A 13,952-nucleotide genomic window follows, 5' to 3' on the forward strand; every position below is an offset into this window, starting at 1 on the left:
CAGCAGATAAGGACCATCCCAGTCTGACCAGTTGTTGCTGTTCACTCAGACTCTGGTCATCAACTCCCTCTGCAATGTGCTTGAATTAAATTACAATGTGTATTATTACAGCCTGTAAGGACATAACAAAAATGCAAGTCTGGGTCAGAGCAATAGTCCATCAAGTCCAGCAAGGTTTATGTATGTTTAATTATATTTGTTTTTATTTTATTGTTCAATTTTTTATTATTAGTGATTTCTACTTAGCACATTTAACATTTTTTAATCATTGTTTTTAATTTGATATTTTATTGTTTTCTATGCATGTGTTTATTGTACATCCACTTAGCTAACGTGATTTACAGGTGGTATATAACATTTATAAATATAAAATCCTGTCTCCAACAGTGGCTAATCCAGGTTATCTGGAAGAAGTACCCAACAAAGCCTAGTGGAGAGCCATTCCCTGTTCATGCTCAGCTCCTGCTAGCAATTGCAATAAAGAAATATTTCCTCTGTCTACTTCTTTCACTTCATGCAATGACCTCTCCTCCCAGAATTTCTTTTTCTATGGAAAATACTTCCCCCTTCTGTTTTATTGAAGCCTGATAAATATTTCAATACTTCTATCATGTCCCAACTTTCCTTCCTCCAGAAAGTTCATTTTGATTGTCTTAAGCCTGTCTTTGTAGGGTTTGTGTCACAAGCCTTATATCATTTTGCAGCCATTCTCTGAACTGCTCTCTTCCTCTCAATGTCTTTGCATTTTTTTAAAGTATTTTTATTTTCTTTATTTTTTATCTTTTTTATTTTATGGTATTTTTATTCTTTTTATTTATTTGTAATTGTATTATTATATTTTATGATTTTTTATTAGTAATGTATTCTCATTGTTATGTTTGGCTTTCATGTAAACCACTATGATATTTCTTTGAATGGTAGGATACAGAAGATTTAAAATAAAATAAATAAATAAATGACCTGCAGAACTGAACACAATACTAGAGGGAGGGTTTCACTAGTAGCCAATACAAGGCCTGTATGACTTCATTTGTTTCTGCTGTGATCATCTCTACTAATACACCCAAGCATAGTATTGCTTTATATGGCATTGACTGGTTGTCTTCAATTACTCCTTGATCTCCTTTCTGTCAGTTGTCAGTTTTGTGCTGCATGATTTTAAACTTTTAGCATTGAAAGTTAGTCTTTTTTTTTTCCTCTCTCTCTCCCTCGGAAGATCCTGTCCCTTCTGGATCTCTTGAAAGCTTCTCATGCTCCATCTCTTCCTGGAGGAAGAACACACTTTTCTCTTTAGGAACCACCACCATCTCCTCTCCCTCTCTCTCTCCTTGGGAATGTTCCTCTTTCTCCTGGGATCTGTTCTGGGACCACTACTTTTTAACATATTTATAAATGACCTGGAAATGGGAACAAGTGAAGGGATCGAATTTGTAGATGACACAAAATTGTTCAAAGTTATTAAATCACAAGAAGATTGTGAGAAATTGCAAGAGGACTTTGCAAAACTGAAAGACTGGGCATGCAACTAGCAAATTAAATTTAATGTGGATAAGTGCAAAGTGATGTGCTTAGGGAAGAGAAACTCAGAGTAGCTACACAATGCAAGGTTCCACATTAGGAGAAGGGATACATGAGTCATTGTTGATAACACACAGAACTCTTCTTCTCAGTGTACAGCAAGAGCCAAGAAAGGAAATAGAAATCTAGGGATTATTAGGAAAGGAATTGAGGATAAATCAGAGAATATCATAATGCCTCTGTATCGCTCCATGGAGCGACCTCATCTTGAGTATTGTGTGCAGTTCTAGTCACCATATCTCAAAGATATAGCAGAATAAGAAAAGGTACAGAGAAGGGAGACCAAAATAATAAAGGGGATAGAACATTCCCCTATGAGGAAGGCTAAAGAGATTAGGACTCTTCCGCTTGGAGAAAAGATAGTGGAGGAGAGAGATGATAGAGCTCTATAAAATAATGAGTGGAGTAGAACGAGTAAATGTGACTTGGTTGTTTACTCTTTCAAAAAGTACAAAGACTAGGGGACACAGTGAAGGTACTAAGTTATACATTTAAAACTAATAAGATCTTTTTTTTTTACTCAACACATAATTAAGCTGTGGAATTAGTTACCAGAGGATATGATGAAATCTATTAGTGTAGCTGCATTTAAAGTTTACAAGTTCCCGGAGAAAAAGTCAGTAAACCATTTTTAAGTTGCAGTTCAGAAATCCACTGCTGAGATAAGCAACATGGGATCTATCTACTGTTTGGGATCCTGCCGGGTACCTGTGACCTGGATTGGCCACTGTTGGAAACAGGATGCTGGGCTTGATGGACTTTTGGGCTGAACCAGTCTGGTAATCTTATGCTCTCTTTCTTGGGGGAGAACCTGGTAGGAAGTTTTTTCCTGGCTCTGACCTCCTGTCTAACCCTTCACCTCCTGCAGAAAGTTCCCACAGACCTCCGCAGAGTGGGCTGAGATCCTGGAACTACAGAAGCGTTTTCACAGTGTGGAGGTGCAGAAGTGGAAACAGATTCTGAAGGCCTCTGTAGAGCTCCTGGACGAGGTGAGGGAACATTTCTTCTCTTCCCTTCTCAGAGAGAATCAATGCAGGCTTTTTTTTTTTCCATTGATAAGCAGGCTGAATTAGCCATGCTGCATGAGTGATATTGTCAGGCGGCACAAGGCGGAGCTGTCTCTCGAAGCTTGTAGAGCTTGCAGCAGTTCCTGCATAATCACAATCTAGAAGTCTCCTCGGTTTTGCTTTGTCCATGCTTTGCACAGACAGCTGGAACCCTGTCTCTTACAGGTTTTTCCTTCTTGGATATTTTGCGTAGGCAAACCCTAAAAAACATATTTCAATGCTGCTGTGGCTCAACAGAAAACATCAGGATTCAAATACTGCTCATGCAGCCATTTCAGATGGACATAATTATTGCTAGTGTCGGGGGTCTGACTGCGACCAGGCTAATTGCTGTGATTATAAAGGAATGTCGGCAGAGACCAGAAAAACTAGTACACCTCTGGACGGGGCTTCCCTCAACTTATGACCAGAAACAATTTTTTTGGCTCTGCAAGTGAGGTGCTAGGAGTTTAAAGACTTTCAAGGAGTTAATTCTTTGAAAGGTTGAGAACCAGGGGGTTTATTTAAAAAATGTAATTGATGATAATTGAGGAGGAAAGGGATCCTATTACTAATTATAAAGCACACTGGGTGTGGACTTGGGAAAGGACATTACTAAAGAGCAGTAGGATCACAGGATTTGGCAACTCTACAAGGGTAATTCATTGAGTGAGACCACCAGAGAAAATGGCTGTGAATTATTCTGCCATTGGTATCATCCGTGCCTCTGTGAGACTGCATACAGTGAAACTTTGTGAGGGGTTGCAGCAAGGCTGGGTCCTTATTTTCACATGTGATGGATATGCCCTCAGATAATACATCTACTGGAAAGAGGCCATATCATGGATATATATCGCATCACTAAGGTCTCCATTCCATTTGATCCTGCCGTAATTTTAATGGGGTCTCTCCCTATCCTGACTCTCATCTCTTTCCGATCTGGGGGTATTCCCTTAGCGATTTATCTGCAAGGCGAAATATTGCCTAAAAATAGAAATCTGCAGATGGTCCCAGCTTAGAGTCTCTGGATTCAGATTGTTTGAAAAGCCTTCTCAATGGAGATCTGCATTTTCTATGCTTGGAATAAATATCAAAATGTACCATGAATTTGGGAGCCTTTCCTAAAGCATGTGGGTAAGGAATTGACATCCTCCTCCTTGCCTCTCGATATCAGATCTGCACGCTAACTTTTCTTAAGGGCCTATTTCGTTTTGGGTTGTTAATCTATCCCCTTAGCAATTCTGTATTCGGAGTGAATGGTTTATGTTTCTCTCTGATACGGTTTGTTAGCCTTCTGGTTAGATCTTTGTTTGTATGCTATTTAGAACTAAAATATTGTAAATGTAATTGTTACAGTACTCACTGTAAAGGAAGGTTACATTTGCACTTTTATCTTTTTAATTATGTCATTAACACTGCATTTCCTTGTGCAAACCTTAATTAAAATGAAAAAGAAAATGAATGTGCAGGCCTGCAAGTACTTTGTACCCCGCAAGCACCTTGCAGGGTTTAATTATTGCCCTCTTTCTGCATAAAGACAGTAGCTAGTGTTACGCTCAGCAGTCCGCACTCGCCTCTCGGCTGGGTCCCCGCTGGCTTCCGATGCTGCCAGTGCTGCCCTCTGATGCGGCAGAATGCTGCTGGCCCGACTAGCCATCCCTCCATAGACCTTCTCGACACGCACACGGCTGGACGCTGCCAGCACTGAGCGCTGCGCCTCTTCTCACTATTTAAAGGGGACCGCGGGAGGAAAATCCCCACAGTCCCTGTGATAATGTTAGCTCAATGCCCTCCAAGAGGGGCAATGCTACAGTCACACCGTGCCTCAGCAACAGGTGTCCTACTGTTCAATAGTGCATGTTGCTCCAGCATTCCTCGACCTTGGTGCCAGTGTTCCTTCTCTTCAGTTCCTGTGGTCCTTATCTCCCTTCTTCAGTTCCAGTGGTTCCTGTCTTCAGTTCTTCGGTTTGTCTTCCTGCTTGCCTGCCTATTCTGCTTCTTGCCTTCCTGCTCTGCCTATCTGTCCCATCTTTCCTACAGCTGGAAAACTGGTATTGACCTTGGCCTGTCTTCCAGATACTCCTGACCATTGCCTGCCTCTGATCACTGTTTGAATCACAGATACTCTCGACCACCGCCTGCCACCGGACACACCTCATCTACGCTTACTCTGACCCAGCTTCTTCAATGAATCTCATCACCACCAATAGAGGCTGCCACCTAAGACCTGCCAGCCCCGGCATCCAAACGGAAGCGAGGGCTCGTGAAGGCGAAGTTCCAGTTGGGCCTGTGCCTCATCTGGGTCCACCTGCTCATGGAGGGGACCTGCAGGGCTCATATAGAAACATAGAAATGACGGCAGAAAAAGACCAAACGCCCCATCTAGTCAGCCCAGCAAGCTCCCACACTTATCTGTTTCACTGACCACCAGGTTCAGGGCCCTTGTTGGTAACTGTTTGATTCAAATTTCCTGCCACCCCTGCCGTTGATGCAGAGAGTAATGTTGGAGTTGCATCAAAGGTGTGTTAGGATCGTGGACCCTTGGACCGGCTGGGACGGCAGGTGTAATGCTGTGGAACTCCACAGTGGGTGTCGCAGCCGGGAGGTGGCGCTGAGGGGAGACTTCGAAGAGGGCTTCACCACTGGAAGCCCAAGGTCCCCCCAGGAGGAGCCCATAGGGACCTGGGCCTCTTGGTCTTAGGTGGATCCTATGCGACCAAGGACCAGAAGAGCAGCCTGCCGAGGTATCTGACGATGAGATGTGCCCAGGAGGTCAGGAGAGACTTCACCCTTGGAAGCCCGCGGTCCCCCCGGGAGGAGCCCGTGAGGACCCGAGCCGCTGGGGCTTAGGAGAAACCTCCGGGCGGGTGAAGAAGAAATACCTGCGGCAGTGGAGAGAGACGAAGCCAAGGTCAGGAGCCAGAAGTCAGATGTCGAATGCCTAAACCAGGGATGGAAGCTGAAGCCGGAGTCGAAGAACAAAGCAAGGTCAGGAGCCAGGAATCAGATGTCGGGAACAAGCAGGGACCAGGAAGCACAATTAGCTACTCCAAAGAGTGAACCTCGTTGCAAGGCGAGGGTTAGCTGTGACTGCCGGGTTTAAATAACCCGGCAGCATCTGAAGTCATCAGAAGGCTGTCTTCAGTTTTCCCGCGCTGGCTCCTTTAAATCTAGAGCCTCTGCGCGCGTGCCTAGGGGGCGGGGCCAGCAGCAGATCGGCGTTGGCGTCTCCCTCACAGGGAGAACGCCGCGGTAGGCCGCATCTCGGGCCTGGATGGCCGGAGAGGAGCTCCCGCGGCCGGGGACCCTCTTGGTGAGTGGGGATCCCGGGGCACGGCTCGGGATCGCAACAAGATTTGGTGAGAGAGGTAAGGGCGGTGGGGCCACTTGGCAACAGTGATTATAACATGATCAAATTTAAACTAATAACTGGAAGGGGGACAATAAGTAAATCTGCAGCTCTAACACTAAATTTTAAAAAGGGAAACTGATAAAATGAGAAAAATAGAAAAAAACTGAAAGGTGCAGCTGCAAAGGTTAAAAGTGTTCAACAGGCTTGGACATTGTTTAAAAATACAATCCTAGAGGCACAGTCCATATGTATTCCACACATTAAGAAAGGTGGAAGGAAGGCAAAACGATTACCGTCATGGTTAAAAGGTGAGGTGAAAGAGGCTATTTTAGCCAAAAAAAAATCCTTCAAAAATTGGAAGAAAGATCCATCTGAAGAAAATAGGATAAAACATAAGCATTGTCAAGGTAAGTGTAAAACATTGATAAGACAGGCGAAGAGAGAATTTGAAATGAAGTTGGCCATAAAGGCAAAAACTCATAATAAAAACATTTTTAAATATATCCAAAGCAAGAAACCTGTGAGGAGGGAGTCGGTTGGACTGTTAGATGACCGAAGGGTTAAATGGACTTTTAGGGAAAATAAGGCCATTGCAGAAAGACTAAATGAATTATTTGCCTCCGTGTTTACTAATGAGGATGTTGGGGAGATACCAGTTCCAGAGATGGTTTTCAGGGGTGATGAGTCAGACGAACTGAACGAAATCACTGTGAACCTGGAAAATGTAGTAGGCCAGATTGACAAACTAAAGAGTAGCAAATCACCTGGACCGGATGGTATGCATCCCAGGGTTCTGAAGGAACTCAAAAATGAAATTTCTGATCTATTAGTTAAAATTTGTAACCTATCATTAATATCATCCATTGTACCTGAAGACTGGAGGGTGGCCAATGTAACCCCAATATTTAAAAAGGCTACAGGGGGCGATCCGGGTAACTATAGACCAGTGAGCCTGACTTCAGTGCCGGGAAAAATAGTGGAAACTATTCTCAAGATCAAAATCGTAGAGCATATAGCAAGACATGATTTAATGGGACACAGTCAACATGGATTTACCCAAGGGAAGTCTTGCCTAACAAATCTGCTTTATTTTTTTGAAGGGGTTAATAAACATGTGGATAAAGGTGAACCGGTAGATGTAGTGTATTTGGATTTTCAGAAGGCGTTTGACAAAGTCCCTCATGAGAGGCTTCTACGAAAACTAAAAAGTCATGGGATAGGAGCCGATGTCCTTTCATGGATTACAAACTGGTTAAAAGACAGGAAACAGAGAGTAAGATTAAATGGTCAATTTTCTCAGTGGAAAAGGATAAACAGTGGAGTGCCTCAGGGATCTGTACTTGGACCGGTGCTTTTCAATATATATATAAATGATCTGGAAAGGAATACGACGAGTGAGGTTATCAAATTTGCGGATGATACAAAATTATTCAGAGTAGTTAAATCACAAGAGGATTGTGATACATTACAGGAGGACCTTGCAAGACTGGAAGATTGGGCATCCAAATGGCAGGTGAAATTTAATGTGGACAAGTGCAAGATGTTGCATATAGGGAAAAATAACCCATGCTGTAGTTACACGATGTTAGGTTCCATATTAGGAGCTACCACCCAGGAAAAAGATCTAGGCATCATAGTGGATAATACTTTAAAATCGTCGGCTCAGTGTGCTGCAGCAGTCAAAAAAGCAAATAGAATGTTAGGATTATTAGGAAGGGAATGGTTAATAGAAAGGAAAATGTCATAATGCCTCTGCATTGCTCCATGGTGAGACCACACCTTGAATACTGTGTACAATTCTGGTCGCCGCATCTCAAAAAAGATATAATTGCGATGGAGAAGGTACAGAGAAGGGCTACCAAAATGATAAGGGGAATGGAACAACTCCCCTATGAGGAAAGACTAAAGAGGTTAGGGCTGTTCAGCTTGGAGAAGAGATGGCTGAGGGGGGATATGATAGAGGTCTTTAAGATCATGAGAGGTCTTGAACGAGTAGATGTGACTCGGTTATTTACACTTTCGAATAATAGAAGGACTAGGGGGCATTCCATGAAGTTAGCAAGTAACACATTTAAGACTAATCGGAGAAAATTCTTTTTCACTCAACGCACAATAAAGCTCTGGAATTTGTTGCCAGAGGAGGTGGTTAGTGCAATTAGTGTAGCTGGGTTCAAAAAAGGTTTGGATAAGTTCTTGGAGGAGAAGTCCATTAATGGCTATTAATCAATTATACTTAGGGAATAGCCACTGCTATTAATTGCATCAGTAGCTTGGGTTCTTCTTAGTGTTTGGGTAATTGCCAGGTTCTTGTGGCCTGGTTTTGGCCTCTGTTGGAAACAGGATGCTGGGCTTGCTGGACCCTTGGTCTCACCCAGCATGGCAATTTCTTATGTTCTTATGGTTAAGGGTAGTAACCGCTGCATCAAGCAAATTACCCCGATGCGTGTTTACCCAGACTGCACAGATCAATGCCTTGTTGGATGATGTCTGAATGTAAATCCTGTTTTCCACATTTCCCCTTGCCGTTGAAGCAGAGAGCAACGCTGTATATGCATTCAAAGTGATGTATCAGGCTTAATTGATTTAGGGTAGTAACCGCTATAAAATGCAAGCTACCCCCACGCTTATTTGTTTACCCAGATTGTGAAGTTCAGTCCTTGTTGGTTGTTACCTGCATGCAAATTCTCTTTTCCACGTTTCCCCTTGCCATTGAAGCAAAGAGCAATGTTGGAGTTGCATTAACCGTGCGAAGGCTTATTGAGTAAGGGTAGTAATAACCAGGTTGTAGCCTCCACTCCAGTAATCCACCCCCATGGCTCTTCTCTTCATTCCCATGCTCTAGCCTTTGTGGATCCTCAGTGTTTATCCCATGCCCCTTTGAAATCTTTCACAGTTTTAGTCTTCACCACTTCCTCTGGAAGGGCATTCCAGGTATCCACCACCCTCTCCATGAAGAAATTCTTCCTGACATTGGTTCTGAGTCTTCCTCCCTGGAGCTACAAATCGTGACCCCTAGTTCTACTGATTTTTTTCCAACGTAAAAGGTTTGTTGTTGAACATGGATCATTAAAACCTTTCAAGTATCTGAAAGTCTGTATCATATCACCCCTGCTCCTCCTCTCCTCCAGGGTGTACATATTTAGATTCTTCAGTCTCTCCTCATAAGTCATTTTATGTAGACCCTCCACCTTTTTGGTTGCCCTTCTCTGGACCGCCTCCATCCTGTCTCTGTCCCTTTGGAGGTACGGTCTCCAGAACTGAACACAGTACTCCAGGTGAGGCCTCACCAAGGGACCTGTACAAGGGGATAATCACTTCCTTTTCTTACTCGATATTCCTCTCTATGCAGCCCAGCATTATTTTGGCTTTAGCTATCACCTTGTCACTTTGTTTTGCCGACTTCAGATTGTTAGACACTATCACCCCAAGGTCTCTCTCCTGCTCCGTGCACATCAGCCTTTCCCCCCCCCATCGAATACAGTTCTTTTGGATTTCCACATCCCATATGCATGACTCTGCACTTCTTGGCATTGAATCTCAGCTGCCATATCTTCGTGCTAGAGACACGCAGAGACGTGCAGAGCCGTGCAGAACTGTGCTAGAGATGCACAGAACTGTGCTAGAGATGCACAGAACTGTGCTAGAGATGCACAGAACTGTGCTAGAGCCATGCAGAACTGTGCTAGAGCCGTGCAGAACTGTGCTAGAGATGCACAGAACTGTGCTAGAGCCGTGCAGAACTGTGCTAGAGCCATGCAGAACCGTGCTAGAGCCGTGCAGAACCGTGCTAGAGCCGTGCAGAACCGTGCTAGAGATGCGCAGAACTGTGCTAGAGACGTGCAGAGACCTGCAGAACTGTGCTAGAGACCTGCAGAACTGTGCTAGAGATGCGCAGAACCAGAGTCCTCTCCCCAAAGAGAGAGAGGTCAATCCCAGGCGGCTTGCACAGCCTTTGCCTCTCACTTGTCTTTTTTTTTAAGGACTTTGCTGTCTGTTTTCAGTATAAGCCTGCACATATACGATGATGGTGTGGATGGTACTCAGAGGTTTTCTCCTTCTTACGACATCACATAATGTAAAGCCGATCAAGTGCCCTGCAAAAAAACTGATGCCACTCACCCCCCCCCCCCCCCCAAGCTCAACCTGACGTTTGCATAAAGTGACTGTTTCCTTGGTCTTTCTAACATGCTGTGTCCATGCTTCATTTTGTTTTTCTACAGATGAAATTGTCCCTGGAGAAGCTCCAGCAAGGCATTGCTGTGACGGAGCCACCGCTGGAGAGTGAGAGGAAGGAGGAGGCGTTGCTGTGAGAGCTGGAAGGGCTTAGGAGGAGGCATCTCCAGCCTGCCCTCTGCTGGCATGTGCAATAAGTGTAACTGCTGTATTCGGAGAGGAACAGGGCCACCACTCCCAAGTGTTCATGAAACCACATCACGACTCTTAGCAAGATAAGAGCGGTCTTCAGCTGCCAGCATGGGTGGGGGCCGAATGTAATGGAAGAACCCTATGAGAGAGGATCACCACCAAGATGTTTGTCTGTCCGTCCCCCATCCCCTGTCTGCTCTCCCTAGCAGGGGTTCCCAGTCAAAGGCTTTTCCTGTGCTCTGGCTCACGTCTTACTCGACTGCTTCCGCCAAGGCTGAAAGGAACAGTTCCATGAGCGCCTTACGGTCCTTCCCAGGTTCCCCCACTACACGAGAAAGCATCTGCAGACGTGGCAGAGGACAGCGAGGGAACAGGGAGGGTGATCCTCCTGCAGTCGTGAGATGGAGCACATTCTCTTCTCATCCTCAGTCATTTCAGAAAGAAATTCCCATTTCTACGCTGCTTTTCAGGAGCTGGGCAGATGAATCCTGGCCTTTGAACATCTTCTTTCCTCAGACCTCTGCAGGAGTACAGAAAAAAATGCACCCACTTTTGTTCATCCTCATCGGTCTCCTCTCCATTCCCACCTCCAAACCTGTGGAATAATTTTTTTTGAGAAATAAATGATCTGTTGTATACAGAAAGGATTCTGTGAATGAAAATATACATTACCATATGAGAGGAGACTTATGAATAAGACCAAGCTAAAGTCTCTATAGAGCACATTGTGAACTCTTCCTAAAATCCCCTTCTTTTGCTGTATTTCCTGGGGTTTATGCACACACTTGGGTTTTTGTTGCATTTTTAAAACCTCCACTCCATTGTATTATGGGATTTGTAGGCAGAACTGTCCTAAAGTCTCCCTGCAGGACAGGGTCACTTGCTAGTATCTTGGTTTAGTACTGGGGCAGCAGTAGGAGCCTCGGTATAGTGCTGGACATGCATTCTCTCACTCTCTGTGCTGGCACAGGAAACCGCTAAAGCCCCTTTCCTCCATCACAGGAGCCTGCAGGACACCATCCAGCGAGACTGCATGTGCAGCTCCAGCACAGGCTGTCTGACATGAGACGGGAAGGCGTCCACCTGCAAAACTTAAGATGTCAGACGCTATGGGTGGGCAGGCCAATCTAGCACTAAAGTTGGCCAAGGCATGAATGTACGTCATCACAGCTCCTTTAACGCTCTCAGGCGAGCCATAAGACGCTGGTCAATGGAAGCCAATGCCATCGTGCTTGGTCTTACGGCTGTAAAATTCCAGCTGAGTCGATTCAAGATGCCATGAAGGAAACTATCTTATGTCTTTAACAACAACAACAAAAGGAAAGAGCTACACCTTTTGTGATGGAAGGAAAGTTTCATGGAGCACAAGCCAACTTTGCAACGTAAAAAGTACTCCAGAGCACACATGGTAAATGATTTCTTCACTGAGTCTTCCAGATACCTCCAGCTTCTCCTTCTCCCCAAATCATTTCACTGTGGGGAGAGAATAAGTGAACAGAAGACGGTCTTTCACCTGAGTGATGTGCTGGGCAGGGAGAGGAATGAGGAGTTGGCAGCACAGTGACTGAGATCTCTCGTGGTGGAGGAAGGGAGAGGACTGTGTATGGGGGGAGGGTCAGAAGGTTGCTAGCCTTAGTGGCCACTAGAGCAGGGGCTGCTGTCCCTCGAGGGAGGATGTTTTGCTCTGATGCCACAAGCCATTTAACTGTTTTCTGCTTTTTTTTTTTTTAATGGTATTTGAGGCCTGCAGATTCCTCCTGTTCATGTTGGCCTCCAACTCAATCAGATCCAGCTCTGTCTGATTATGGCACTAAAAGAGAGGGTTTTCCCTACCCCAGCCTGAGGCCACAGACTATGCCCCCCCCCCCCCCTACGTATGCCACTGAGTGAGGGTTGCCCTCTGCCTCTCCCTGCCTCCACAGCTGAAGGCCTGACCCAGAAAGCAGACCCAGGTCCTCATGTAGTGCAATACCCAGCACTACATCTGAGCCACCAGACTGGCCACACCCTCCTCCCAGCAGTATTCTCCAGGAAAGCACAGGAGCAGATTTCACAAGGTGAAAGAGTGATGCAAGTCTAGTGCCGAGGGAGAGCCCCCACAGTGTGTGTGTGTGTGTGTGTCCCCTGAGGAAGGCAGATCATCCTAGCACTACGTGCTAACCCTCCTCCTCTCCCCACCTGCAGAGTTATAACCTGACCCTTCTGGCCTGGAGCCTGACATGTAAGGAGTCTGGAACTCCCACCCTCCCTCCCGCTCTCCCCACCCTTTTATTTACATATTTTAATGCTCCTAGGCTTGTGCAGGAAGTGGCTCCTCCTCCTCCTTTAATCTCTTTTAACATAAGAGGTGTTCTCCTCTCTGTGGAGAGTTCAGGGAGAGGGGAGTCTTTCAGTTGTCATTTTATTCATTAATTTTATTTATTAACTTTTGCTGTGTTTTAATATTTTGTATTTTTGGAGAGGAGAGGGTGATCTGGATCAGCTGCTGCCTCATTGATTGACTCTGTAAGGAAGGCTGGACCCAGTAATAGCTGCGTATTCATTCCTGCTTTCCCTGGCTCTGGCCTGGACTCTGCTTAATTGTGTGGGCGGAAGTGAGAGGAGAGCTTGCAAGGAACTGGTGGTGAATCCTTCAGCTCTGAGTCATGCAGAGACCCAGGGTTCAGTCTCACACTGTGGGAGTGCAGGTGAGCCCCAGGAAGCAGAGGCCAGGGAAGGCTATAGAGGGTTTTCTACAGCCACTGAAATGAGGAGAGGACCATTTCTCCACCTCGGTGACTGGAAACCCTGTGCTGTTGCTGCTGTAGAAATCTGCAGTCATTTCCTGGGTCCTGAGTCCCTTACATGTGTTATAGCATGGCTCTTCCATCCTGCGCTCAGCCCCACTCTTGCAGCGTTAATGCTTTTGTCCACTCTGTTCCCCTGTAGGAGGTGGCAAAAAAAACAAACCAGGGTGAAACTGTGATCCTAGCAGAGGTCCCATGGCACCATCTCAGTCATTTCCATCACAAGCAGAAAGTATCTGAAAGGAGAATGATTTATGTTTTAACGACTTTCTCACCTAAGGCATGACCCTTGTGTTGGTGTACTGTCACTTTAACTAGGATGTCAGCAAAACCCAGTCACTTCCTAATAACTCTTACTCCACTTTTGCAATCTCTTCATTTTTTTCTCTTACTTAGTTGTTTTTTCTCTGCTCAGTTTCAAATGACTTCTTCAACTCCGATGAGGTTCCTTGTAATTTGTTTTGTAAAACAGTTTTGCTTTAAATGAAAACATGTCCAGTATTATGGTTTCAAAAGATGAATATAATGTATTACAAAAACAAGCAACTAATATTTATTAGAGACAAGTCCAAATAAAGACAAAAAAAATTTGGGCGCGTGGTGTGATGATTTATCTGTTTATGTAAAAAGAACTGTCTACAGTGCCTCCTCCTGGGAGAAGCTGGGACTTCAGCTGTGAGCACCCCCAGACCTGCTCTCCTCTCTGCTCATTGATTTCTCTGCAGCTCTTTTCTCTCTATCCTGCTTTCTTGCCATCTTCAGAATGGAGGATTTTACTTTTCTGCTGAGTCAGTTCTGTATTTGTTTTTCTCCTCTTTGATTCCA

At 44.9% G+C, this 13,952-nt stretch overlaps 1 protein-coding gene across 4 annotated transcripts in view; it reads left to right on the forward strand.

The window, feature by feature from the left end:
• GRAMD1A (GRAM domain containing 1A) overlaps positions 1 to 13,720 on the forward strand; it is a 279,381-nt gene extending 265,661 nt beyond the window's left edge. For all 4 annotated transcript variants that reach the window (XM_029576479.1, XM_029576480.1, XM_029576481.1 and 1 more), the window contains 2 exons: positions 2,447 to 2,567; positions 10,197 to 13,720. In XM_029576479.1, the coding sequence (XP_029432339.1) occupies positions 2,447 to 2,567; positions 10,197 to 10,286 (211 nt within the window). In that variant the 3' untranslated portion in view covers positions 10,287 to 13,720. The remainder of the gene's footprint in view (positions 1 to 2,446; positions 2,568 to 10,196) is intronic.
• The last annotated feature ends 232 nt before the right edge of the window (positions 13,721 to 13,952 follow it).

This window comes from Rhinatrema bivittatum, chromosome 14 (assembly GCF_901001135.1).
Source record: "Rhinatrema bivittatum chromosome 14, aRhiBiv1.1, whole genome shotgun sequence".
Classification (NCBI taxonomy): Eukaryota; Metazoa; Chordata; class Amphibia; order Gymnophiona; family Rhinatrematidae; genus Rhinatrema; species Rhinatrema bivittatum.